A 26,739-nucleotide genomic window follows, 5' to 3' on the forward strand; every position below is an offset into this window, starting at 1 on the left:
TAACAAAAACCGAAATTGTATAAATTGCATGTAAGCATACATTAAAAATTTAGAGACTCTAGCAATAAAGGTGTAGAAGATATAATTTTATAACTGGTTTTCGATAAGGTTTTTTATCGATAAAAAAAGATCGGGATGAGTTATCGAATTTTAATGATAAACTTGATATGCGCGCTGTAATTACGGACATTTTAAAAAAAATTTGAAGTCTCTAGCTCTTATATCTTCGGAAATCGACGCGTTCATACATACGGACAGACGGACAGACGGACAGACGGACAGACGGACAGACAGACGGACAGGGCCAAATCAACTCAGCTCGTCACCCTGATCAAGAATATATATACTTTGTGGGGTCTGCCACGCCTCCTTCTCCCTGTTACATACATTTCAACAAAACCATTATACCCTGATTTCCCATTGAAAATGGGTTCAGGGTATAAAAAGAAAAAAAAATATATATATATATATAATTAAATTTCAAAACATATTTCTAATTTAAGGACTTAATCTAAAACAAATACAAATAATTATTAATTTGTGTAAATCATTATTAAATATATCAGTTATAGCACATTATCGAAAAATTATAGAAATATTCTGTAAATATGAAATTATAATGCCTCTCCAGGAATAAATAGCAAGTGCTTTTCTCATCTCATCCCGTTGCTTCAGCTCTTTGTGATTCCAAAATATCTCTGCATCTGCTTAAAACTGCGTGTCATTAAACATTATATTATGTATATCATATAAAATATACTATATATTTAATCAGATAGATACATATATTATAGCTTAATGCAGTAATAATAATATTTTCGTTAGTATTTTTATATTAATCAATTGAACTTAACTTGAAGTCTTTTGACTCAATATTGAGAGTGAACTTAAAAATATTACTGAGCTGCATTTAGCCATTATTTATCCATCTACTATCTAATTTCAGTCATATAGAAGAAACATGCAAGTAATACATGAATTTTTTTCTATTGCTGGGAATTGAAAACTTGACAATGTGCATCTCAGCAAAAATTTACCTATTCAAGACTGTTGCATGCATATCCAGTCATCAATATCCATTCACTCTGCTAGTTGGTCAAAAATATCCAACAACAAAAGAAAACTTCATACTGAACTCACCCACAGCATTTGCCCACAATTTACAATCGAATTTCTTTCAAATATTTGCATTTTTAGCATTTCAATTTACAGCTGTTGCGAAACTATCACCGGACGGATGATAAATATTTGCTGTTGAAACATATTCACAATTTTCCTTTGCATACCTAATTCAATTCCATTCAGAAAACACACACACACACACACATACACAAAATTCTTTTCATTAGATGCCAATCGACAAATTCACACAATCAACGAGCGTTTTTGGTTACTTCGAGTTGATTATCAATTGTCAGGTGAATCGTCAATTGATTCCGCCTGGACAGAGACCGGCACTCGCTTTAGCACTGTGAATATGAATGATGCACAAGACAAATTGAATGTGCCACGAAGCGAGCGAAATGAAAAATAATCAAAAATATATTACACAATAAAAAAAAAGAAAATAAAAAAAAAAAGTTGAAATAGAAATAGAAATGATATAAAGTGCAAAGAGAAAAGTTTGCCGCAAAACAATTTCTTCACATTTTTCTACTCGATTGCTGTCAATATTGAATGTATTGTCATTGCAACAATATTACTCACTATATATACATACATATATAGATGTTTTGTGAGCAAGTGGGCGTGGCATGTGCGTGCTTCACAGCTAAGCCAGCCAGTCGCCTTTGATCCCGATGACGTTGTCAATGTTGTTGATGCGCAATTTCTGTACAACATTTTTCGAACATCATCAATTTTTCTACTTTATTCATTTTTTTTTTTTTTTTTTTTTTTGTTAAAGATATTTTGTTGTCAACTGCTGCCGTTACTTTTGTTATCATGGCTATCTATTTGTCAATTTTGCTGTAAGTATGTGCAAACACCCCAACACTCGCAAGCACACACAAATTTGTCAACAGCTCAATGATGATAAAGGCATTTCATAGCTGTAGACAATACATTTTGATATAATAAAAGAGCAAAAATTTGTTATATACCTGAGATAGATTGATGAAATTTGCTGTTGCTGAGTGTAAAATATTCAAATGGCATAATCCAATAAGATATAAAGAAATAAAAAACTAAGCTTTAACAATGATTTAATTTGAAGCCAAAATGAATGGAAATCATTTTATTTTTGCTTCTTTGAAATTTTAGTCTAATATTCAAGAAATATATGTAATACATACATTTTTGAATTCATTATTATCTATTACAAAATAAATGCGCTGAAGTGAGTCAAAGATTTCAAATTCTCCTATGAGGCAAAGCTATAAGTAATGCCAACAAGAGCAAATGCTTATATATAAATAACAAACACTATTTAATATTTTAGCTTAGATCTCTTGAGCAAACAAAAGGAATTTTTTCTATAAAAAAAAGTCAAGCTAAAAAATAAAAAAAAAAAATAAAAAAAAAAAATATTATTATTATTAGTTTACAAAATGCCGTACATATCGATATATTCAATTTATTATTTTATTAAATTGAATTTATTTCGCAATGGCTTTTATAGTTAATCTTGACTTATATTAAACTAATACAAACGCATTTAAAAAAAAAAAAATATTTTGAATATATTAATGCTAATATATTCAATATATTTAGAATAAAAACTACAATTTTAGGTATCTACGTTTTTATATATTATTGTAAAAATTAATTCATATAAATTTGTTTGTCAATTATATAAGAACATTCTCTTTACTCTAAAATTTATTAATGTTTTTAACATTATACTCACATATTAACTGTAATTATTAAATTTAAGATTTTGTATTTAATCGAAATACTATCAAATATTTTGATATTAAAGCCCTATTTATAATTTGAAACAAACTTGATCTACTCAAGCTGTAGGAGAACCTATGTATACGTTCAAGTTTATACCTTTTAAAGTTATTAAGGTCGAGTTGCCGCTTGGACTAGAGTTGGGTAAGGTGCTTCAATGAATGTGCATCATTGATTGACCTACAGTTGTTGGGACAGTGTTTTATTAACTAAGGCTCTATAAAGCTGTACATGTCCCCATATGAGGAAAATTGCCCTGGTTAAAATGCAACTGGAATAGAACTTCAGTTATTTACATATTAAATTCAAAATACATATAAATATATAACTTAAAGTATCTAAAGAAACTATAAACTGCTCTTATATAGCTTCTGTAACAAACGTCCTTGAGAGAACTAAGAAGCTCTTCTCTGTGACATATTTGAATAATTCAATTAAAAATATTAATTAACCATATCTGGTCTCAGTTAGCTAGCTAAACATGCTATCCGTATATGGGTGTGCCTAGGTAACAGTAGCATCGTTGCCATGGCCATGCCAACGCCCACGCCCACGCCCAAGTCGACGCCACTTCAAGTTGGTTAAAAACTTGCAGCGCGCATAAAAGTATGCAACATGTTTGCAGTTTTGTTGCAAGTGCTGCGACGATGTCGACGCGCAGAGAAGTTGCCCGTTTTAAGTTTCACTTTCGGGCCCAAGTGAATTTATGCGAATGGGTATATGTGTGCGAGGGCGTGTGTATGTGTGTGTGTGTGTGTATGCGTGTGCTGCCTTAAGGTGCACATAACAGTTAAGTAATGGTTAAAAACTTTGTCGGCTGCGTGGCAAACGCGCCTTCCCACCAGGTAGACTTAATGTGGCACGCATATAACAAGCTATGCGATATAGAAAAGTTACACACACACACACACACACTCGCACTTGCACTTACACTCTCGCCCAACAATGCGCAAGCTGTGCATTTTGTGGGCGTGGCCTAAGCTGCTCGTTGCGCAACTTTATTAGTGGGAGCCACCTTTTGGCTTTGCTTAAAGCCCTGGGACTGAATGTTTCACCGAGTTGCGGCCCCGACTTTTCTCTTCTTGATTATGAAAGCCCTCCGCCACATAACTGTAATCAATTTTCTTGCCACGGCCAGCAATTTAAATATTTAATGCTGCACGCTGCGAAGTTTGCCAAGTTCTCTTCCTCGCCGTCTCCATTTTTATTTTTTATTTTTATCTTTTTCAACTACTCGTAATTAGCCAAAAAACTAAGCACTTAATTCTTTGGTCGACAAAACAAAAAGTGAAAAGAAAATAAGGAACAAAAAAGCTATAGTCGAAAAATTTAATGAATGCAATTTGTAATAAAACGCATAAGAAACGAAAAGTCGAAAAGTTTTTTACTTACTTCATTAATGAGCTAATAAAAAATTTAAAAAAATTATAAAATAAAAATGGAGGGTCAAACTATTTGAAAGTGGAGCGCGAGCTGCGTAGCCGGCTAATAAAATAAATGTTCTGCACTTTCGGACTCTACCAAAGTTCGCTTTTTAAAGAAAATAGAGTGTGAATGAGGGAAGTGCCTGACGAGTCAGCACCCTACATGAAACCAGTAGTAAATTCCATCGTGTAGAAAATGATCTAGAAGCCTTTAATATTATTATTATTATTATTATTATTATTATTATTTTTTTTTTTTTTTTTTTTTTTTTTTTGTATATTCCATTAGGTATACCATTTATGGTATTTTGACTACTGCATAAAGTGTAAGTCAGATTATTTCACACAGTTGATCAAAATTAGGCTTTCGAAACTACTTTTTAAAGGGTATACTTGCTTAAAGAAACTATTGCTCATTTGCCTTTGACATACTGGAAGTTAACTTTTTCTTTTTTGGCTAAGAAAAAACAATTTCGTGCTTGCTGTGAGAGCCAGCAAAAATAAATAACAGCAACGTAACTGGCAAGCTTCTTTTCTAAGCAAAAGGTACCTAAAAAAAAAATAAATAAATAAATAAAGAGACATAATATATATTTAAAGATATGCTTAACAAATGTGCAAGATGCTTATAGTTTTGAGTTCATTTTTTGTGCTCTGCCCTTAAAAAAAAAACAACAAACGTTACATATAAATAATATATATATATACGTAACTATATATAACATAAAGAAAGTTACAAAGGAAACAACTTTTGTTATAAAGCGTGTTCTGTGGCAAATTCTTCCTTTTCGCTCCGACCCAAACATACAGAAACAGAAAGAGAGGGTCAGCTAGCTAGAGAGTGACAGAGAGAGAGAGAGAGAGAGGGAGCCGCACTCCTCTTTTTGTTGCTTTTGCATGGCTTCATCTTGGCATTTTCTTTCTATCTTCTTTTTATTTTTTTTTTTTTTTTTGTATTCCTTTTCATTCCTTTCCGCTTTCAGCGAATTAAATGGCATGAAATTAAAAGTTACTACGAGAATTTTTGTGCTGCGTTTGCAGGAAAACGTGCGAAATTATAAGCACAAAAGGCGTAAAGGGGCGTGTCATGGAGGGGACAGAAAAATGTAAAAAAAAAGAAGGAAAACGAAGCTGAAAAGGAAGCGCCAACATGCGAAAAAATGATAAAATATGAAGGGATATAGAGAATGCGAGGGCGAGTTGTGTTGGAGCAGCAGGAAAAAAAAAAAATACAACAGTCAAATCTGCTTAACTGTCCTCGCCAAATGTAAGCCTTTCATTTGCCTTCCTTTGGCATAGCTATTCATTGATGCTTGACAGAATTCTTTTAAGTAACTGCTCTTTGTTTGCTTGTAGCTCAACTGCCCTCAGTTAATATATATCTTTGTACTTATACCTATTCCTAACCTTGTTGGCCAAAGTAGGAAAACAACAACAAATTGTGTTGCAAAATAAATTTATGACTTATTATTGTCGAGTAATGGCCAGCAATGGACTTAGGAATTGCAAAATTGTTTGGGGATTTGCCGAGGAACTCAGCCATTAAAGCTGACTGCAAATAGGAAAAACACAATGAAGAAACAAAAAGCTTTGTTGGGCTTAAATTTATTTAAGTTGAACATAGTCGGTATTTGTGGTATTTATATAAAATTGTGCTTTACTTAAAATCATTTTATTTATCGAAGCTTTCAAGTGCTTAAAATAAATACAAATATTAATTGGAATTGCTTTTATAATAAATATAGTTATAATAAATAATAACTTTATATGCTCAAATGCTTGTCTACTTCTGAATTTTTATATAAAATTGTTGATAAAAATTTCCTATTCCAATTATGTGAGCAGCATAAAAAGTTTTTATCGCAAGTAATATTTGCTCTTAAATTAATACCAAATGAATGTATTTAGCTGTTCAATACTTAACTTAAGTCAACGACTGCCAGTCAAATTTATCCATACTTCAACAACATTGACAGCTCCACACCCAATCCCAACTCCACCGAAATAGCCCAACCACTTTAAAAGAGCTCGAGGCAAACATTTGAAACTCCATTGACCGATTAACACCGCACATATTGAACCGAATCAGTCAAATTTGAACATTCTGCCTGAGGCACCGACAGCATTTGAACATGCTGTCAATCCATTCACAATATAATACCAAATACAATGAGAAGCAATGTAATATCAGAAATTGTTATGGGCTCTAGTGCAATAGTTTCATATATGAGGGCTAGATATATAATGTTAATAAATATAGATTTAACTTATTACTATTATTTTATTATTATTTTCTTATTAGGTATGTAAAGATATTACTTATCGAGTGAAGTCAAATTTTATTTATTTAATATTTTACAAGTACAATAAATTTTAAATTTTTTTTTTTTTGTTAAAATCAGCTTTTTGTATTATTTAGGCTAACAAATGTTTAACAGATTATACACTTTACAACTATAATTCATAAATACATATTCCTTATAAATAAAATTAATCAAATTTAACTTTTCATTTTAAATATTTTATTTGTAAAATAAAATAAAAATAAAATTTTTTACATTATTTATAAATACTTAACATCATATATAAATTTATTATTATTTTTTTTTTTTTTTTTAAATTAATAACTTAAAACCTCAAATATCTGTATTCTTTATAAATTCGTAGTTGAATTGAACTGTTTTATATTTGTATATCATACTGCCACAAAAACTGCTTCAGCTTATTTTTTTTTATTCTGCCTTAAAAATTATCTTTGATTTTTTACAATTTATATTTATATTTAATATAATAATATGCAACCCATATAAATAATTTAACGCTTTAATCCACAATGATTTCCCTTTAAATATTCTCCATAATATTTTGCAAATTGTATTTAGGGCAAATGCAACATTTTATTATCATGCGTTATGCCATTGTTTGGCAACTTCTTTTTAATCTGCCATTTTTTATTTTTATTTTTTTTTTAGTACTGTGTATTGTGTTTGTTTTTTGCCCCATCCCAAATCCTTTGGCAACTAAACGCTCCATGTAATATCCTGCACGCTGTTCTTTTATTTTTTATTTTTTATCTATTGCGCGGGCCGAAAAATACATTTTTTTCAATCATTTACTGATAGATTTTTCGTTGTGGTTCTATTGCCGGATACTGGTCGAATGAGCTTGGACAGAGGTAGGCGTGAGGCGTGGTACACACACGCACACACACACGCACACACACACGCACACACACACGCTCACTAGCTCACATCCATAGTTCAAAGTGTTGTAAATATTTGCTTTACAACGTTGTTTGCACTTGGTGAAATTTGCAACCATTTTTTATGCTCCAAAACTGACGCTCGTTCGAATTGCGTTTGAGTTGTGGCGCCTGGTTAGGGGTAAGAGATAATAGGGTTCAGGGATCGGGGATCGGGGTCAGAGGCTTTGATGCTTCGCTTGAATATAGGTCTGGCAACTGTTATTGAACTGGTTGGACGTCACGGGGCTTGTTTATTTATTTTCGGCTGCATTTTGACGTGGATTTAGTGCGAGCTATTTTGTTAGCCATCTCACTAATATTTGATGAGCCTCGAACTGTCTATTTTGAGCTACTCTGTATGTATCCTAAGGGCGCTTGGAGGGTATAGTTGATATGGGAAGTGAAGTTGCTGCATGATAAGAAAAAGAGAGTACGAAGCGTAAGTGAACGAGGAAATAAAAGAAATTATGGTTTTAATAAAAACATAAGTTTATGTTGCATAAACTATGAACTTTTAATTTTCTAAATAAAAATTAAATAGCACATATATATAAATATATTTTTTAACTATTAAAAAAAAAAAAACGTTTACAATAACGTAACATCTAAATAAGAAATATTTAAAATATATAATTTATTTGTATATATGTAATTTCTTAACTTATTAAAAAAAAAAATTTTAAATTAGCATTCCACAATTAATATATTAGAAATTTAAATAAATAATCCACACGTAAATAATAAGGTATTATAACTTTAAATGTATTTATTTATTATTATTATTTTATTTATTTAGAATTTAAAATATAAAGTTAATGCAGAAGAGGAAAATGAAATGTTTTTTTTATTATTATTATTATTATTATTATTTATTTTTCATTTTTTTATTTATTTACTTATTTTTTTATAAATCAATTTTCTTGGTGATATTTTTACAATATTTTATTGTTGTAAAATTTCTTTATTTATTTTTATATTTTTTTTTTGTTGTTGTTGATTCTGAAACTCATATTTTTATCCTATTATGATTTTTGTTTAATTTTAATACATACAATAAATTTGAAAATTTACAAAGCATTTCCTAGTCGTGCATTATAAACCAAGTCCAGCAGTCATTCGCAACTATCTTTTTAAAACACATTTATTTGATTGGCGAACATTTCAAAAGTAATTGCACTCAAATGCATACAGAATATTGACGAAATTCAATATTGTAAAGGTTAAAGCTAGCCCCCGACTAAAGTGTGCACAGCCGGGCCTGCCACGCCCACTTCGGCTGGGTTCGTCAAAAACCCCTTGCTCACTGCTAATGGTTGCTGGGGCAATTTGATAATGCGCTGAGTCCACACAGTTTAATTGAGTTGGGGGTGCAGCAGCACAGATGGCAAGCACCGAGCTGGCTAAGCGAGTGAGTGAGTGAGTAGGCAGACTGTCTTAGTGCCCTGGCCAAGAGCTGTCAGGCGAGCAAGGCTAAGGCAACGTTTGCCTGCGCCTAATTGCATTTACGCTAATCCAATAGATTAAGATGCAGCTGGGGCTCGTCGACTGTTGCCAGTTGCCAGTTGCCTGTTGCAGCCCAGCCTGTTGACTGTTGCCTTTTGCTGCTGCCTCCACTACAGCTGCTGATGCTGTAATGCAATGCAAAACAATAACAAAATTATGCTACCAGCAGCTGACAAGCTGCCACTCGCATTGAACTTCAAAAGGAGCGAAAACTAAATGAAAATCCTGTCCGTCTTCATATTTGTCTTAACAGTTTCCAGCAAAGTTTTCGTTCGTTGTTTTCTTTTTTTTTCTCTCTTTTTTTTTATTCATAAATTTTTGCTCTTAATTTTCTCATTTAATTAGCGTCATGCATAAATTAGTAAATGCATATCATCTGGGCTGTCTGGGCGCCCATTTTCACCATTCACCTTTATTCACGGCGCTCGCATTCTCACATTTTGGCCAACTAATTATATGTTGACATGACATTTATTTGACTTGCATAAATTAGCCAATTAGTTGAGTGCCGCAAATGAAGTTGGCATACAGCTCTCAGCCAGGTGTGTGTAAGTCAAGTGTATGTGTGTCGTGTGTGAGTATGTGTGTCTGCATATTTGTGTGTGTAATTCATAAGTTATACGCTCAAGTCCTAAAGCAGCTTTGGCGGAGTTCTACGTTCTGAGGCATAGCCAAAGTTCAAGTTTGTTTTGAATAATTTACGCGGCTTGAGTTTAGAAGAAGATATGTATATGTATGTATATATGAATCTATATATATATATATATATATAGCTATGTGTACTTGCCACTCCCAATCAGGCAAAGCTTTCTATTTACTATGCCTGCAGCATGGAGTTGTGCATATTCAACTATTTAGCCTAAATTGCTGTAGATTCAGCAGCTAATTTTAATTTATTAAATTAAATATATAATTAAAATACCCTCACTGGCAGCTAGAGCAGCTCGTGGATTCACTATAAGTTTATGACTTATGGCTCAAACAACAATCGATTCTATCGGCCGATATATCAGTTTATGCTCTTTGTTTTATATTATATTATATTTTATATTGAAGAACAAATTAAAAACTAAAAATAACATATAAAAAATAATAAATAAATAAAATAAAAAATTAAAAATTAAAAAATATTTAATATAAATAAAATAAAAATAGATAAATAAGTTTAATTGCTTAGCTTAAAGGATTCGAGTCATTTAAGTTATTTGGAATATCAGTTAACATTTTATTATTTTCGAAATTTAAGCTACATAATATTATAATATAAAATATGAATAAATAAGTAAATATAATTGATTAGTTTTGGTACATTGGCATTTAAATAATTTATTGAAATGTTATTCAATATTTTGTATTTTTTTTTTTTTTTTTTTTTTTTTTTTTTTTTTTTTTTTTTTTTTTTTTTTTTTTTTTGTTGGGCTGAGGTAGGAAAAAATGCTTTATGCACCGTCAGTCATGTCGTCACTTTGACCGGTGTGTCGGACTGCATAACTGCTTACCGACTAAAAAATCCTCCTCTTCTGGGGCTCAAATCCACCTTGGAACCAGGAGATATCCCGCATTAACCTTCAAGGTGGAACCCCATTGTGTGCTCTAAATGAGCGTTGCCCTCTGTGTGCCTGCGTCCAGGTCATACTTCTTCCGCCGCAGAACCTTTTCGGCGAAGTCATAGACTTTTTTCCAAGCGTCTATGCTGCTGCACATTTGCTGTACTAACGTCTCTACTTTGACTTCACCTACTGTATCTGCCAGGTCGATTCTTTCTTCCGACCATCTTTTGCAATTGAAGAAGGTGTGTTCTGCATCGTCCATTGCATTTTCGCAGTAAATGCAGCTGGATTCGGCAGTTTTCCCCATTTTATTTAGGTACTTTCGAAAGTATCCATGTCCGGAGAGTAGTTGTGTCAAATAGAAAGACGTTTCACCGTGCTTTCTATTTATCCACTGCTCCAGATCGGGGATTATTTTAGCGGTCCATCTTCCATACCTTTCGCATGACCATCTCGCCTTCCACGAGACTATGGTTTGCTGTCGTATGCTCTTTGCCGCATGTTCTGAGTATTCTCCTCTTTGCCGAAGATTCCATATTTTTTTGCGCTCTTGGGCAAGCAAGTCAACCGGTATGACTGCTGCTATCACAGTCACGGCCGCCCCGGAGACTGTGCGGTACGCCGATGTTATCCTTAAGGCTGCTCTTCGTTGCACAGCTAGCATCGGTTTTCGCCTTACATTCGCCTCTAAGGTATCCGCCCATACTTCACTGCCATATAGCAGTATTGCATTTGTCGCTTCCATGAGGAGTCTCCGTTTTCCTGCCGTCGGGCCGTCAACGTTTGCCATCAGTCTACTCAGAGACCCCGTTGCTGTCGCTGTTTTCCGCGTGGCATACTTCAGCTGTTCCCAGAAGGTAAGTTTACTGTCCAGCCTAACGCCTAGATAGTTCACTGTCCTCTGCGTCCTTATCAGGTTTCCGCTTACTCGCATCTCTATTTCGGTTGGGATCTGCTTCCCCGTGAACAGAAGTAACTCTGTTTTATGGGTGGCAAGCTCCAATCCTCGAGAGCTGAGCCATGTCTGTGTGCGGATCATGACTTGGGTAAGTCTCTTTTGGGCCTCTATGGTGTTTCTGGCAGTAATGACGGCTGCGATATCATCGGCATAACCAATAAGGAAGGTGTCTTCAGGCATTTCCAGTCTTAGGATGTCGTCGTAGCTGATATTCCACAGGTCTGGTCCCAGGATTGACCCCTGTGCAGCTCCTCCAGTTACTCTGTATCGTTTTGTTCCAGTTTGCGTGGAGTACAGGAGTATTCGATCCTGCAAATAGCTCCTGATCATATTCATGAGGTACTCCGGTATCTGGAAGCGGTGTTCCAAGGAAGTAAGCATATCAGTCCACCTTACACTATTAAAGGCGTTTTTAACGTCCAGCGTTGCTAACAGAACAACTGGGCGCGAGTATGCATTTCCTCTTTGCGTAGCTCTGGCTGCCTGAACCACTTCATCGATAGCTCCCATTGTGGATTTTCCAGCTCTGAACCCATGTTGCCTAGGGCTAAGTCCTCCAGCAGCCTCTACTGCTGCGAGTAGTCTAGGTCTTATGAGCTTTTCTAAAAGCTTCCCAGCTGTGTTTAACATACACAATGGGCGATAAGCCGAGGGTGTATTGGGATCGCCTTTGCCTTTGCTAATGAGCACCAGTCTTTGTTCTTTCCACGCTTCTGGGAATATCCTTTCTTTTAACTATCTGAAATTAAGCTACATAATATTATAATGTAAAAAATAAAAAAAAATATATATATAGAACAATAAGTATATAAGAACATTAAGGCATTTAAATAATTTATTTAAATGTTATTATCATATTAATGCGAATGTTTTCTTAAATACATTATTTTTTCGAATCTACGTATCTGTATTCTATGTATACCAAACACTTCCAACAGTTCTCAATAGACCTACGCCTAAGTAATACCCACTTGGCCCTCACCTATATTATAGCCCATCTCCTCCACTAGGCCTTTTCACATTGCCTGCTTGGCTTGGCTGGCTGTCAACCGTCTGTCATGGCTTGACAAACAAGCTGGCAGTCTTTAACTGATGCGACGCCTACACACGCACACCCACATCCACACCCAGACCTACACCCACATCCACACACCCACACATCCGTACCCACACACACGCTCACACATATAAGCCGTTAGCTGGGGCGTTAGCTGGCAAGGTGGATGGCAGCAAACATTTTGGACACAAGTGCAACGCGGCGTATACGCAATGTAGCTGCCACGGCTGAGTGCAATAGCTAAGCGCACAGCCACGCCCTCACAATTGCCAGACGACGCTTGTCATCATTAGATTAGAGTGCACACCAACACACACACACACTGAGACAAAAATTAAACTGTTGGGCAACTGCGTTTTGCTTGTCAGGATGTGCGTTAAATTGTAAAACAACACAAAACGATTGGTCTACTGTGGGTGTGGGTGTGGCTGGAGCGGGCGAGGGCTATGGCAGACAGTGTGTAGAGCTCCCACCCCCTCTCCATCGCACCCTCTCTGTGTTGCTTTTGCTGTCATGCTGTGGCCGGCTTTCGTTTATTTTTGCGTATTAGACGCTGCTATTTTGTGCTTATTGTTTCCCAGCGCCCAACAACAGAGCACAGAACAGCACAGAACAGAGCAGAACTGAACTGAGCAGAGAGCAGACCAGTCTCACCACCTGCCCCTCTGTGATGCCTCTGCCAGTGCTCCTCTAAATATGCCACGCCCACCATGCGCCTTGGTGGCAATCCTCAAATTGTTAGCCCTGTTATTTTTCGGTTGTTTGGGTTCTTGGTTGTGTTCGCATTGTCAGCTCATTTGTAATTTTTGCGCAACGATTTCAAATTAAGCAACCGGAAATGAGCTGACATTTTGCCAGTGTCCTGTTGTTGTTGTTGCTGTTATTCTGGCATTGGTTTAACGACGCTTCGAGCTGCATTTAAAGCTGTTCAAAAGCACATTTGCTCTGCTTACATATTGTCCATTATGACAATATTAATATTTACATTCTGCCAGCCATTGTCCTGTCATAGAAACATATCCTTATGCATATGCCAGTGTGCGTGTGAATGTCTGTGTTTTTACTGCGCACATGTTCACTTCTCTTCTTGTCGCTTGCATTTTGTATTTTCTTGTTTATTATTGCTTCATTCCATGTGGCCCACTCTTTGCACCCACCATCGGCACCTTGCCCAATGTGTCAATATGCTTGCCATAATTATGCATCCTGCTCATCATTGGATCCTGCATACTTTAAGTTGTTTTCCTTATTGTTCTCAGCATTTCTTGATTAGGCATCTTCTCTCAAGTTTAAGTCGTTTACAAGCCAAGTTATTATCTCTTTTGCTTATTTACTTTGGTGTCGAGGATTAGAGAATATTAGAGTTGATATGAGTGGGCTTAAAATGTAATAAAGAGCTAATATGCAACTCAAGTGAATTTACGTAAATACCTAGTTTTGTGTTTTAGTCAAATACCCAATTACATTTAATCCAAACTCAATCATCTTCAAAAAGAAATCGATTGGAATTGGAAGCAATTTTCCGACAATTCATAAGAATTGAACACTCTAAGATGATAATTGATTTAATTAAATAAATGATAAATTTAAACGAGCAAAAATTAACTAAAAAGTGCATACAAACGTATTTATTTAACAAGTAAGAAAGCTCTAGTCGAGACTGCTGGACGGACGGACGGACAGACAGACGGACAGGGCCAAATCGACTCAGCTCGTCGCCCAGATCTAGAATCTGTGGGATCTGCCACGCCTCCTTCTGCTTGTTACATACGTTTAACAAAACCATTATACCCTGATTTCCCATTTTGAATAGGTTCAGGGTATAAAAATTCAAATATATATATTATATTTGAGTTGAATATAAAAAAATTACACAATTAAATCTAACATTATTTGATTTTAAAATAATTAAATATATATTTTTTTAATTACTTATATCTAATGTAGTATAATAATAATTAAATAATTGTACAGTTCGAAAATATTTTCTGTTTATTTATTTTCTGTTTATTCGGTTTAACTATCTTTTATTGAAAAGCATAATTCTCAATGTAATTTGCCCAAACATTAACATGCACTCTCACTGTTAACATAACAGCTGCTTCCATATAAAATTTCCCCAACAGAAGCACAAATTCGAACTAGAGAGCTTTCGCCAATTTACACTACACAAACCTGGCTGCTCTCTCCCACACAGTCACACAGAGTCAGCTGTTGTGACGCTCACCAAGCTATAAGAAATACCAGCACACACGAAGCGCGAGCTGAGTGGCGGCCGACAGTCAAGAGCCATCGTCAACGGCTTTCGTTAAGTGCCGAAGTGAGCGGGCGAGCGTGCGAGCGAACATCGCCAGGCTTCGTGAGAGCAGCACGAAGAGCAGCAATGGGGCGAGACAACAGCGTTGGCAACAGCGGCCCGCTGCCGGCGACTGAGACAGGCAGAGGACGACAGCTTCCTGCTGCTACTGCTTCAGTTACGTTGATAATGTCAAAACGTTTGGTTCGCTGTGCTGCTGCTGCTCATGTTGTTGCTGCTGTCGCCGCCGCCGATGCTGCTGCTGCTGCCGCTGCTGCTACCAAAGACGACGTGGTCAATACGCAAGGACAACAACACGAAAATAACATCAAAACAACAACAACAACAAAACAAACCGTTGCACTGGTCGCTCCAGCAGCATAAATAAATAACAATTAACGTACAACAAGCACAACAATTGACAAACAATGCATAAAAAATAATATATATACACAAATAAAATTTAACAACAAAATGCAGCTCATGGCAGAGTGTCAGAAATTTTGAGAATTAATATTTCACTAGAGATTTGTGTGCCAATAAGCGAAACTTTTTCTGTTTTTTTGCCACAACTTTTGTGTGTTTTCGGAGCAAACACAGTTCTCACTGATTATTCTTTACATTTTTTGCGTTGCGCGTAAAATTATGAAAAATATGTGAAAAATGCGCTACAACAACATTTGAGGCACTCACGTAGGTGAAACACGGTCCGGTCTCGCTCTCAATAACGTTCTGGCTCTGGATGCCGGTTCCCGGTCTCAAACCACAATCTCAAAGTTCAAATCCCACAACGACGTCAACGCCGTGTTTAACCTGTGTGTACGAGCTCACAAGTGTGTGTGTGTGTGTTTGTGTGTGTGAGGACTGTGTGTGTATTTTTATACAAGACTTCAACGTTGTGTAACACTGTAACGTGCTAAATTTATTAATTTATTGCCACTGACTGCAAATAAACAAGAGCAACAACAACAACCACAAAGAGCAACATAACATCTACAATTTGTTATGCCCCAAAGGTGAGCCGCAATCAGAATAAGTTTATTTTCCTCTTTTTTTTTTTTTTTTTTTATTTGCTGTTGCTTTCCAGTTGGAATCGCATTGAACAAGAAGCAAATGAAAGCTTCAGGAAATAGTAACTGATTCGTAAATGATTCGAGCAAAACTGCACAACTTCTTGAAGTTTCCTAAGCTTCATTTAGTTCTGCGTTAGTTGAACTTTTTATTTAAAGAAGAAATGGGCAAGAAATAAAAGTTTATTTGAAGTATATTTTTATTCCGAGAAAGAGTTTGCGGAATTAAAAAACTTTATATTTATTATTTGATCTTGACTAAATTAATTTTTCTTATTTTATTTTTTACTTACATTTATATGGATGTTTAAAAGTGTACTCTACTAAAGTTATGGAATTCTTATTTGAATGAAAAGCAAAAGTTGATCAAATTCTATATACCTGGAAAAGACTGAGAATGAGCTCAGAAATTCTCAATCAATGCTAAAAGCACACACAAAATCCTTTGAATAAATTATAATATGCAAAATAAAAATTTCCAAATGTAATGGGAATTTAAAAAATTTATTAATAAATAATATTAGTTAAACAGTTTAATTAACAAGTTTTCTTGCAATAATGAGCTCTTCAAAATCATGTTAATTCCTAAATAGAAATAACCGTTCTTTAAGAATCAAAAAATATCTGTATGTAAGATTAGTAAACACTTTCCAAACTTATCAATCGATGATGGTAAATTCAAAACTATTCCTAATGGAATAAAACAATTACTTTGCAGCTTAATGCTCCCGGTGCTCTGTGTGTGTCTGCGTGCGTGTCAAAGTGCTTAAATTAGATGCCAGAAACAGTGCGTATGAGTGATAAACAATGAGTGTGATTAATCTAAGCTGAATTGATTTGCAGTACGAAATAGAGACCAACTTGTCGTATGCGTAGTATGCAAGAAATTAATTTGATTAAATAACCATGCACAAACATTTGACAATTTCAAGCAAATTGAAATCATTTGTAATAGAAAGAGAAATCAGTTAATGATTATAGAATAATGTGTAGATGGACATTTGAATACGGAGATTTATAGATTGCTGTAAAATGTAGTGAGATGGAGAAGTAATATGTGCTAGATATATAAATATATATTTATATAAATTTTAGCTAAGAAGTAATGGAATGAAAATATTAATTAAATTGCTGAAGTAATTGTTTTTTGGACATATAAAAATAAGTGTTAAAATTAACATGACATGTAATAAAATTAAATTTGCATAATAAAAATAATTATTCTAAATATTTTAATGTTTTTTTCATTTTTTATATTTATATTTATTATTTGTTTGTAGGATATTTTTACGACTTTTCTTTATTATTCAAACTTGTTTCAAAATCTTTTATAATTTTGTTGACCTTTTATCAAATTGTGAGTAACGCTGCAATTTAATTTTTATTTAATATTTTTTTTTTTTTTTTTGTATTTAATTTAATTAAAAATTTGTTGGTTTCCATGTGCTTTAATCGATGCTTGGATTTTTAATCCATTCCTCTGCAAGTGCCAGAAAGTTCTTACAGGCCTCTTTACAGGCCGCCAGACTCTCGTAGACCTTTGGAAAACAAATGTCGCCAGGTCGCAGAGGCTCACAGGCGCCGTCGCCATAAATGAACTTCATTACGTTTTTATCGTAGTCATGACAGACAGCTGGACGTGCATCATCGACTTCCGTAAAGCAGAAGCATTCGTTGCACTCATAGTTGTCAAACACTTGAAATTTTCCAAAAACAAAATAGAACCAAAATTTGAATTATTTCTATTTATTGCAGTAATTTTGTATTGTAATTCACCCCTGGGCAAAACAATCAGCAGCAACACTCTGAACATATTCAAACAGGCAACTGAGCGAGCGTAAGAGATGCCAATTAGAACTGCATATAATCCAATTAGTTATGCATATTAGAGAAGCTTAAATGTTTGTGTTACAGAGAAATCAGTTTGAAAAGTTCCCTGTTGAACTGCAGGTGTTTCAAATCTCTTACTATTGTGATTAATAGAAAAATTAGACAAATTATTAGTTGTTAAATATTAAATTTCAAATTTTACATATCAAACAGTTATCATGGAAACTGCAATCACATTAATGTGGCAGCTTGAATAAAATCATGAAGACTATTTAAATAGTGCTCTTCAGAGCTAAAAGTCTTCAAGCTGAAAATCGTAAAGAAATCTGTATATACATAAAAGAAATGGCAAGAATTTTCTCAGATGAATCTAATAACAGTTTGTTTAAGCAAAAAAGGAAGAAAACACTTTTTAAATTGATATTAAAATGCACAAGCAAGACAAGGGCTTATCATTTATAATAAACTTCGTTTAGTTTCAGGCACTTTATTTACAAATATCAAATATTAGTAAATTAATTTAAAAGCTAGATAAAGCACAGCTTTACCTTCATTAAATTGCATTTCATCTGTAAACTTACTTTGCTGATATGCTAGGTATATAAGTTATATAGTTACCGCGTTGTTTGTTTCGAAAAAATACAATTGCAAAAAATGCACCGACTGAAGCCCCTGACCCAGTTTAAACTGCAAAATATTCTTCTGTCCATTTGAAAAAGAAAACAAATGCGTTTACAGTTCATTTGATATTCTATATATACATATACATATATGCGTGTATATGTATTTATATATATATGAAAATTTTTTACACATATATTTATATAATTTGAATAACCGCTCTTTGCTTTCACATAGTTTTTTTTTTTTTTTGTTATTGTCCTCCTAGTGTTTGCTTTTCATTTTATTTATTTTTATTTTATTTATTTATTTATTTTTATTTTATTTTATTTTTTTTTTTTTTTGTATTTTGGGGTTAACCTGAAAACAAGCAATTTATGCTTCAACAGCGTTTGGAATTGTTTTTGCTCGTTATATGTATAGCTTTCTATTATGCTCGAAACAAAGTGCGTAGATTGAATAATATTTTACTTTACAATATTGGCACAGGGCTGCCAAAACTCCGTAAAAATAAAACTAAAAAAATTATCCGAAACGAAAATACTATGACACAATATACAAATTTATTGAACTCAAAAGAAATCGATGTCAAAATGCTTGTTGAACTTCACGAAGAAACCAGACGCTGCGATTTCATTCCGCCCGGATCTAATAGTACGGACCGCAGCAGCCCCATTCCCAGCAGCAGGCGCACCTGTTGGCCACAAAATAAAATGGCGGATAGCAGCCGCACTGGCAGCAACCGCACCGATCCAGGCTGGGCAGCACTGGGCCACAGGGGCCGCTTGTGAGGCGATAGGCGACCATGCCGCAGGGCTTTTGGCCGCAGCTGCACGATCCGCTGGGACAGCAGCAGTTGCCACATGGCCCGCATGGTCCGCATGGTCCGCATGGTCCGCAGCAGCTGCCACAGGATCCACACGGACCATCCGAACCACACGCACCACAGGGACCACATGACCCGCAAGGTCCACAAGATCCGCAGCCAGGTCTGCATGTGTTAGGGCAAGGCATTAATAGGTATTCTTCTATATGCTTCTCTCTATCCCTCGATCTCTACACTTTTTGCTAATAAACCACGCAAAAAATGTGCCAAATAGGCCAAGCAGTTGTGGCAACTGCCTTTGGTATTATTTAGCACCTTTTTTGGTCTCGATTGGCAAAACACTTGGATTTTGTGTACGATATTATTTTATTTTTCCAGCAATTCGAAAATTTATAGATATGACACCAGACACCTGACACTTGACACCAGGTTAACTTGAGCAAGACTTTCACCTGCCGCAGCCGCAGAGGCAGACGACAAACCTTAATAGCTGTCATCCGAAACCTCAAAAGCTGCAGGCAGTCAGCTAGGCAACCTCAAAAGCTGCTGCATTCGCTAGCAAACTATTAAATTTGATTTAAATTTCTATTTGCCTTGCGGTCGCCTATTTGGCTGTGTCAAGACAACTGCCACGCCCTTAACTACTGTATCCACACCAGCCCCCCTAGGAAAACGGCAACCACACGAGTGGGTCGTGCGAGCCGCATTCAAAGGTGCCCAACTCGGTTTTCGGGCATGCCGCTGCGGTTGGTTGGGTCAGTGGGGCTAATGTAATTGATTGTCTGGGCTCGGCTGAGCACCACCTGAAAGTGCACTGCACGAGTGTAGTGCGAAAAAGAAGAAGAAGAAGAAGAAATGTAACATAGATTGTCTAGTGGTGGCTCTGAGTGCAGCTGCATGTGTGTGTGTGTGTGTGCGAGGGATTTTTGCATGCCAACTGCGTGCAGATTGCACAGTGGTTGCTAATCGATTTATTGGGAGCAGATTTTTATTACTTCTAATATAAAGACGACATATAATATAATATCTATATTATTTTAATTAATATAACAATTTTTTATATGCATCACAGTATTTTAGTTTAGTTCTAGAAATTTTTTTTTTTTTTTTTTTTTTTTTTTTTTGAGTTATACAAAACGAATATAAATGTTTAAGCAATTCATTTTTCTCAATTTTTTATGTTTTCTTCTTCATTTAAATATTTACGTATTTTTAGTAGTAAGTTTATTAAAGAAACTCATTAAAAATCATATTTTTCATATTGTTTTATTTGAATTTGATGTGATAGATATATAGTTATTTGGTTTAAACTTTTAAATTTTAATAAAACAAAAATAAAAACAAAAATTTTTTTAAATAAAAATAAATGAAATACAAATATGGCAGGGTTTGAAAATCATTTAAATAAACCCAAATTATTTTATGAAAAAAGAAATAAAAAAATAAATAAATAAATAAATACATGTAAAAAGCAATGCTCCCCAAAGCTCTAATCAAAAGTTTTCTAGGGGCCTGTCAAAAACTAAATTTAAGGAAAGTTGACTCTAAAGCTTTATCTCTAAAACAATATTTGTCTCTAACCCTATCATAGTCCTATGTGTCTTTATAATAATATTATGTATTTATTTAAATAAATACACATATTATTTTATTAAAAATAAAAAATAGCTTTAAACGTCAAAATCAAAAAAATTGCATCAAAAGAACTTGTGAGATTCCAAAGGCAATCAATCAAAATCTCAAACGTTGCTTGAGCGCAAATCAACGCTAAATAATCCTCAAATTTCTGCTCAATTGTTCATAATTGCAACCACTGTGTGTATGGCTGTAGCCGTTGGATTAATTTCACTTTAGCTGCCACTGTTTTTAGCATATTTTTCCGTTTTTTGTTTGCCCCTCTCTGCTCGTGCGCTATGTGCGAGATTTTCGTGGATTTCAACAGGACTTGGCAAGATTTACGAAATGGTCTGTCCTGGCCTGTCCTGGCCTGTCCTGGCCTGTCCTGGCCTGCCTGCTTCAGTGCTCGCTCGGCCGGGCCGGCCTGCTCTCGACCTGTCGCTGAGATTTCAATTGTCCAAGTTGGCGGCGCTGGACATGTCAACAGCTGTCAGTCGGAGTTACGCTGCCGGCAACGGCAACGAGCTCTGTCTATGAAAATGGATGCTCATTCGTATTCCCCATTCGGTGCGGACAACACCAAAACTTTAGCTAGACTCAAATTTTTTGCGGCACACGCTTTAGCTCCATGTTCGTTAGCTTTTCAAACAAAATTTCCGAAAACGAAAAAACAAACTTCAGCTCTTAAGTTTCACAGCTGAAAATAATAACAGGCGAGACCAACCAGACCAACGAGACTCCAGCAATTACAGAAATGTGCGGCGGTTGGGCGTGTGCTTCATATGCGATTGCCTGCAACACTCATCGTTTGTCCAATGTGCGGTATACGGGCCGCTGCTTTGCGCCCACGCCCTGCGGCATCTGTGACAATTGCTCCGCATGTGGCTGTGGCGGCGGCTGCTGCGGTGGCGGTTGCTGCGGTGGTTGCGGCTGGTAACAAATGTACAGGCTAACGCCAGAACTAACATGGACGGCTAGCCGCCAACTGATAACTGGGTAAGAAGATGCTCAACTCCTTTAGAGTGTGAGTGAGAGTACTACACATTCAATGCCCACACAGATGCTGTGAAAATTTGAAGAAAGCTGGCCTTGAATTTATTGGAATATGATTCAAGTCGACAAAATGTTGTCAGGCCTACAAAAATGAGCAGTCTGGTCTTGTGTTGTGAGCCGAACGCTCACCTCAAAATTTTTAAGTTTCAAGAGTAAGCATATATATACAAAAAAAAAGTGTTTATTCATGACACTTCCTTCTCCCAGCTAGAACAAAAATCTATTGACCAGGATGTGTGGCGGCTGGGCTTGTGCCTCGTACTGTCTGGCATGTAATAATCCGCCCTTGTCCACTTTGCGGTTTACGGGTCGTGATTTTATACCCACGCCGTGTGGCCCGCACGACAAATGCTATGCCAAGGACACGAGCTGCAGTCGAGGCAATTGCATGCGTCACCAGAAGATCACAATTGAAATGACGCCATGCATGGACCTGGCCACATTAACCAAGTCGAAATCCGACCACTTCCAGCACGCCAAGGAAAATTGGCAAATGGCGTACGACAAAGTGAAGTGTACGCCGGAATTGGCTGCCAAAAAGGACGCCACACATCCCAAACAATAAACAATAGATTTCAATGTTTTATTATAGAATATTAGTAAAACATTTTAAAACCTGCGTGTTTCACTTCAAAGAGCGACGAAGAGCATGCAGATGCTGAGCCGAGTGCGAGCTGAAGCCATTTAATAATTATTTATTAGTATGACCACTATAGTATGATGAGGCTCTAATTTAAGTATTCTAGGAAAAACGGCAGCTCCATCTATATATTGTTATTCTAAATCTCTTTTGAGATATCCAGGACAAATTGCTTATTTCTTTAATTCTATTTATATGATTTTAGAATTTCTGTAGCTTATATCTCATTTTATATTTTATTTTTATTTATTTATTTTTTTTTTTTTTAATTTTATTTTTTCAGCAAATTTATTAGGCTTAAAGATGAATACCCCAAACTAATGAAAAAATTAATACCCCTTATGAATTTACTGATATCAGTATTTATATAAATAAAATTTCACTTTTTTCATTTCATTTTTATTTAAAAAAAAAAAAAAAAAAAAAAAAAAAAAGGAAAACCCACACAATATTTATTTTGTTATTTCTGCTTTCGAGCATGATGAAATTACAACCGCATAAGTTGCGTACTATAAAATATATAAAAAACGAAGCCAACTCATTTTCTTTTTTTTTTTTTCTATTTATTGACGAAACATTAAACTTGTTAACGTTTTACAATATGCCAAAAACTTGTTACAAACTTCCGTCGCCCTCTCACGCAAGCACAGGCAATAATTTGATGTGAACGATTCATTCGATTCGGGGTTAGATGGGGCCAGAAGCGGATTAGTAGAATGGTCCAAAACACCCACGTTCACCGCAACAGCAGCATCTATTGGGCGGACAGGTCCAAGGACCACACGGCGGGCAAGGGCCGCAACAGCAGTTATTGTAGTTCATGGCAGGCAGAGCTGGACCAACCGGGCCATAGGCCAGAGCATAAGAAACGCTTCCACAGGGACCACAGCACATCTTCGTTCAATAGAAAATTCAACTGAAACTATATTGGAGAAACAATTAACGTATATATAAAGCCGGGAAAAAAACTCCGACCTACCCGAATAAAATTGCTTGCGTGAGTAAAACGACCGAAATTTTTAGTTTCGGATCGAAAAAGTTTTTCGGTGGTGCTGTTAAGGCGAGAGACGAAAATGGAATAGCTTGTGGAGCTAGCACATAGCTCAAACACACATTCCTATAAGGAGTTTCAATTCAATGCCAACCTGATTTCTGCTTAACACAAACAAAAAACTGACTAAAAAAAAAATACTCTAAGAGCAAACTGCAACGAAATATCGATCAAAAGTTTCACATGTCGAAGACCTTCCTTTTTTCGTTTTTTGCACAAATTTCACACATCAATGATTTAACACCGAGACAAGCGACAAATAAAAAAATTGAGAAAAAAAACAAATGTGGGTAAAAAACATGACAGCAAAGAAATGTGGTAAGCGTTGGCAGCTGAAATACCCTCTGGAAAATAAATAGAGAAAAAATAAATAGAAAGCGAAAACTTAGACAGATAATGATTGATACTTCTCTTAGAAATATGTTATATACATATATATAATAATTAATGAATTAATTGACTTGATTTGCTTAAATAATAAATTTTCCTAAAATGTAGCAGCTGTAGAGTATTTCGAGACAAAATCTGATCTTATGCAGAAATAACTTTTTCTCGTTAATCCATAATCGTACATATGTATGTTAGCATATTATAATATATTTTTGTTTTTTTTTTTTTTTTTTATATATATATATATATAAAACATTTAAAAAATATAAAACATTAAATACATATTAAGTATTTACTTTTTTTTATCATTACTATACTAAATATTTTGTATATGATATATTAATTAGTATTTATAACATATTATTATTTATTATATATTTACTATATTTCTGTTTTTTTTATTGTTTATATTTTAAAAGTAGATATAGTTTTTAGTTACACTTTTTATATTAAATAAGCCTTTTCGTTAATATTTCTTTATATTACACAACCACTCACGTAATTTTATATTCTCTCAAAAAAAAATAAAAATAAAAATAAAAATATATATATACATATATATATCACTTATAACATTCGAAAGCTAAAATACCCTTTTGTTTGGTATAGTGCATAGAAATTGAATTTCTCTAAACGAGAAAATGGCGCAACAGTTTCATCCCATGGCAAAAATAAGAAATCATTGAAACATGTCTGCGAAAAATAAAAGCAAGTAAAAAAGGCAAAGGCGAGCAGAGCAAGCTCTATAAAATGCCGGAGCAAAGTGGATGGCAAAAGGATTTCGCTTACCGTGCGCCTGCAGCTTAGTGAGCCACAGGACCTCGCCCTGAGGCGTCTCTAAAACTGGTTGAAACTGGGGCAAAGTCGAAGTCAACTCACACAGTTGGCTGCCATGAAAGTCTATTAGACTCAACGAAGCAACCTTAACGTCATTTCAGCTCGATGGGAGTTAATGTATGTGTGTGTGTGTGTGTGTGTGTGTGTGTGTGTGTGGACACGACAAGCTACCTAACTTGTCTGTGTGTGAGTGTGCGAGTGTCTGTGTTGGTATGTTGTGATTCACAAAAGCTGACAAGCTCATCGATGCCTGAACATTAGCTAAACATAAATTACACAGATGACTGCACAACAATTGAGGCGTTTATTATAATGTGTGTTCACACTTGAAGCTTTCCGTTGCGGAGCATAGGTAAATTAAGAGCGCGAAGGGTATGTGACGAAGTGAGCGTGGGATGGGATGGGAAGGGAAGGGAAAGGAAAAGTGCTACCCCAAAAATTGCAGACTACAGATAAAAAAGAATATTTTTCTTTGTCTTAAATCAAAGAAAACAATATGTCTGGACGCGTAGATAAGGTAAGGGCAGGTTTAAGTGGAACAAACAGGAGGAGGTTTGGGGTTCGATGAATGTTAATGTGTGTGTAAGAAAATATAAAGAAAATATAGAAAAATCGAATTGAATTCGAGGAACTAGTAGAAGTATTTAAAAATCAAAATTATTATATGAATTTATTCTTTTATTATTGAACAATTAAATTTTATGAATTTTTTCTTTTTTTAATTAAAAATTTATTTTATTTTATGACATTTTTTGCTTTAAGATTGTTTATCTGGAAGTCGCTTAAATTAGGTATGCAAATTTACTTTAAATACTTTAAGTTAATTTCAATGATTGTAAAGCAACGCTTATTTAAGAGTGCTATCCTAATAGACATATTTCAAGAGAATTTCATACCGTAGAAAGATCAGACGTGCTTCTTTACTGTTAATTCTTTAGGATTAGTTCATTGATTAAATTAGCAGCTGCTCAGTTCAATCAATAAACTTTTACGAAGCTTGAACATCAATAGTTATACAATTTTATAATTATTTATTTACCTATTTTTTCTCAATTTTAAAACATTGTCAATCCTTACTAAATATTATATAAATATTATAAATGAAATTCCTATTTTGTACTCTACCCAAAACTAAATTAACGTGATGTCCACTTAGCAAACTATTGCAAAACTTATTTAGCAATCGCACAGAATCGAATCAAGTTTAACTGCATTTCTACGCAGTCTAGCTCGCTCTACCTCCCTTTTTTCCTTTCTCTCTGTCTCTCTCACTCTTTTGTTGATTTTTTTGGTTTCGCTGCTGTCCGTAGAAAAATGGTTGCCCACTTAAGATAATCTCATTGGTGGCATGCCAAAAAGTTTGCGGCGCACCGAGTGAAAACACACATACCATATAAAAATGTCACCAAAGCGAAGAAAAATATACAACAACAAAAAATAGTATAAGACACACAGAAAGGTAAATAAAATACCATCAGCAGCAACAACAACAACAACTGCTGCTACTTCTCTAAAAGAAAAAGGTATTTCGTTTTAAATCAAATAGATGTACAAAAATTTGAGCTCAACTTTTTTCGTATTTGTTGCCATTTTGCTCCTTTTGGTGGTGTCCTTCAGAAGTGGCCACAGAATCCGCAGCAGCAGCAGCAGCAGGAGCCGCAGGAGCCGCAGCATTTTGGACACTTCATTTCATAGCAGAAACATATTGAGCCACTGGCAGTTGAGTGTGCGCCAAGAGATAAGCGCAATTATATGGATTCAAGTGGATACGACTGACGACCGCACACACACACAAACACAGACACCCACACACATACGGCTGTATAAATTAGGTAAAAATGGTAACTTATGTGACGTTTGGCTTCATCAAGACAAAT

At 35.1% G+C, this 26,739-nt stretch overlaps 4 protein-coding genes and 3 long non-coding RNA genes across 8 annotated transcripts in view; 4 read left to right on the plus strand and 3 right to left on the minus strand.

Moving 5' to 3' along the window:
- Positions 1-571: 571 nt before the first annotated feature.
- Positions 572-1,568, minus strand: LOC149269833 (uncharacterized). The gene is made up of 3 exons (XR_016269358.1): positions 1,141-1,568; positions 1,038-1,085; positions 572-704 (listed from the first exon to the last, which is right to left on the minus strand). It is a non-coding gene; the product is annotated as an uncharacterized LOC149269833 (long non-coding RNA).
- Positions 1,569-10,403: 8,835 nt separating this feature from the next.
- Positions 10,404-26,739, plus strand: part of LOC149269834 (uncharacterized) — a 174,950-nt gene continuing 158,614 nt past the window's right edge. Inside the window, exon 1 of the long non-coding RNA XR_016269455.1 lies at positions 10,404-10,479. This is a non-coding gene — a long non-coding RNA (uncharacterized LOC149269834). The remainder of the gene's footprint in view (positions 10,480-26,739) is intronic.
- Positions 15,105-26,739, plus strand: part of beat-Ic (beaten path Ic) — a 63,941-nt gene continuing 52,306 nt past the window's right edge. The window contains exon 1 of the mRNA XM_089465556.1: positions 15,105-15,943. The gene's annotated coding sequence lies outside the window, so the exon portion shown is untranslated. The remainder of the gene's footprint in view (positions 15,944-26,739) is intronic.
- Positions 17,152-17,964, minus strand: LOC149269835 (uncharacterized). The gene is made up of 2 exons (XR_016269453.1): positions 17,774-17,964; positions 17,152-17,693 (listed from the first exon to the last, which is right to left on the minus strand). It is a non-coding gene; the product is annotated as an uncharacterized LOC149269835 (long non-coding RNA).
- On the plus strand, positions 21,420-22,096 carry LOC108612019 (uncharacterized). Its single transcript, XM_018004896.2, has 2 exons — positions 21,420-21,887; positions 21,952-22,096. The coding sequence occupies exon 1, from the start codon at positions 21,646-21,648 to the stop codon at positions 21,826-21,828; it is 183 nt and encodes a 60-aa protein (XP_017860385.1). The 5' UTR covers positions 21,420-21,645; the 3' UTR covers positions 21,829-21,887; positions 21,952-22,096.
- Positions 21,955-22,559, plus strand: LOC108612017 (uncharacterized). 2 transcript variants are annotated; one of them, XM_018004890.2, is made up of 2 exons: positions 21,955-22,096; positions 22,152-22,559. In XM_018004890.2, the coding sequence occupies exon 2, from the start codon at positions 22,177-22,179 to the stop codon at positions 22,507-22,509; it is 333 nt and encodes a 110-aa protein (XP_017860379.1). In that variant the 5' UTR covers positions 21,955-22,096; positions 22,152-22,176; the 3' UTR covers positions 22,510-22,559. The 2 variants fall into 2 exon arrangements, with proteins under 2 accessions (XP_017860379.1, XP_017860380.1); XM_018004891.2 differs by having other exon boundaries at positions 21,957-22,096; positions 22,156-22,559.
- Positions 23,126-23,723, minus strand: LOC108612018 (uncharacterized). Its single transcript, XM_018004892.2, has 2 exons — positions 23,564-23,723; positions 23,126-23,506 (listed from the first exon to the last, which is right to left on the minus strand). Exon 2 carries the CDS (start codon positions 23,476-23,478, stop codon positions 23,293-23,295), a length of 186 nt encoding a protein of 61 aa, XP_017860381.1. The 5' UTR covers positions 23,479-23,506; positions 23,564-23,723; the 3' UTR covers positions 23,126-23,292.

The sequence above is a fragment of the Drosophila arizonae genome, chromosome 3 (assembly GCF_054131065.1).
Source record: "Drosophila arizonae isolate 15081-1271.41 chromosome 3, UAZ_ARI_1.0, whole genome shotgun sequence".
Taxonomy (NCBI): domain Eukaryota; kingdom Metazoa; phylum Arthropoda; class Insecta; order Diptera; family Drosophilidae; genus Drosophila; species Drosophila arizonae.

Bases quoted from the DNA above. Each gene is read 5' to 3' on its own strand.
- LOC108612019 (XM_018004896.2), top strand. From the start codon at position 21,646: ATGTGCGGCGGTTGGGCGTGTGCTTCATATGCGATTGCCTGCAACACT.
- LOC108612018 (XM_018004892.2), bottom strand. From the start codon at position 23,478: ATGTGCTGTGGTCCCTGTGGAAGCGTTTCTTATGCTCTGGCCTATGGC.
- LOC108612017 (XM_018004890.2), top strand. From the start codon at position 22,177: ATGTGTGGCGGCTGGGCTTGTGCCTCGTACTGTCTGGCATGTAATAAT.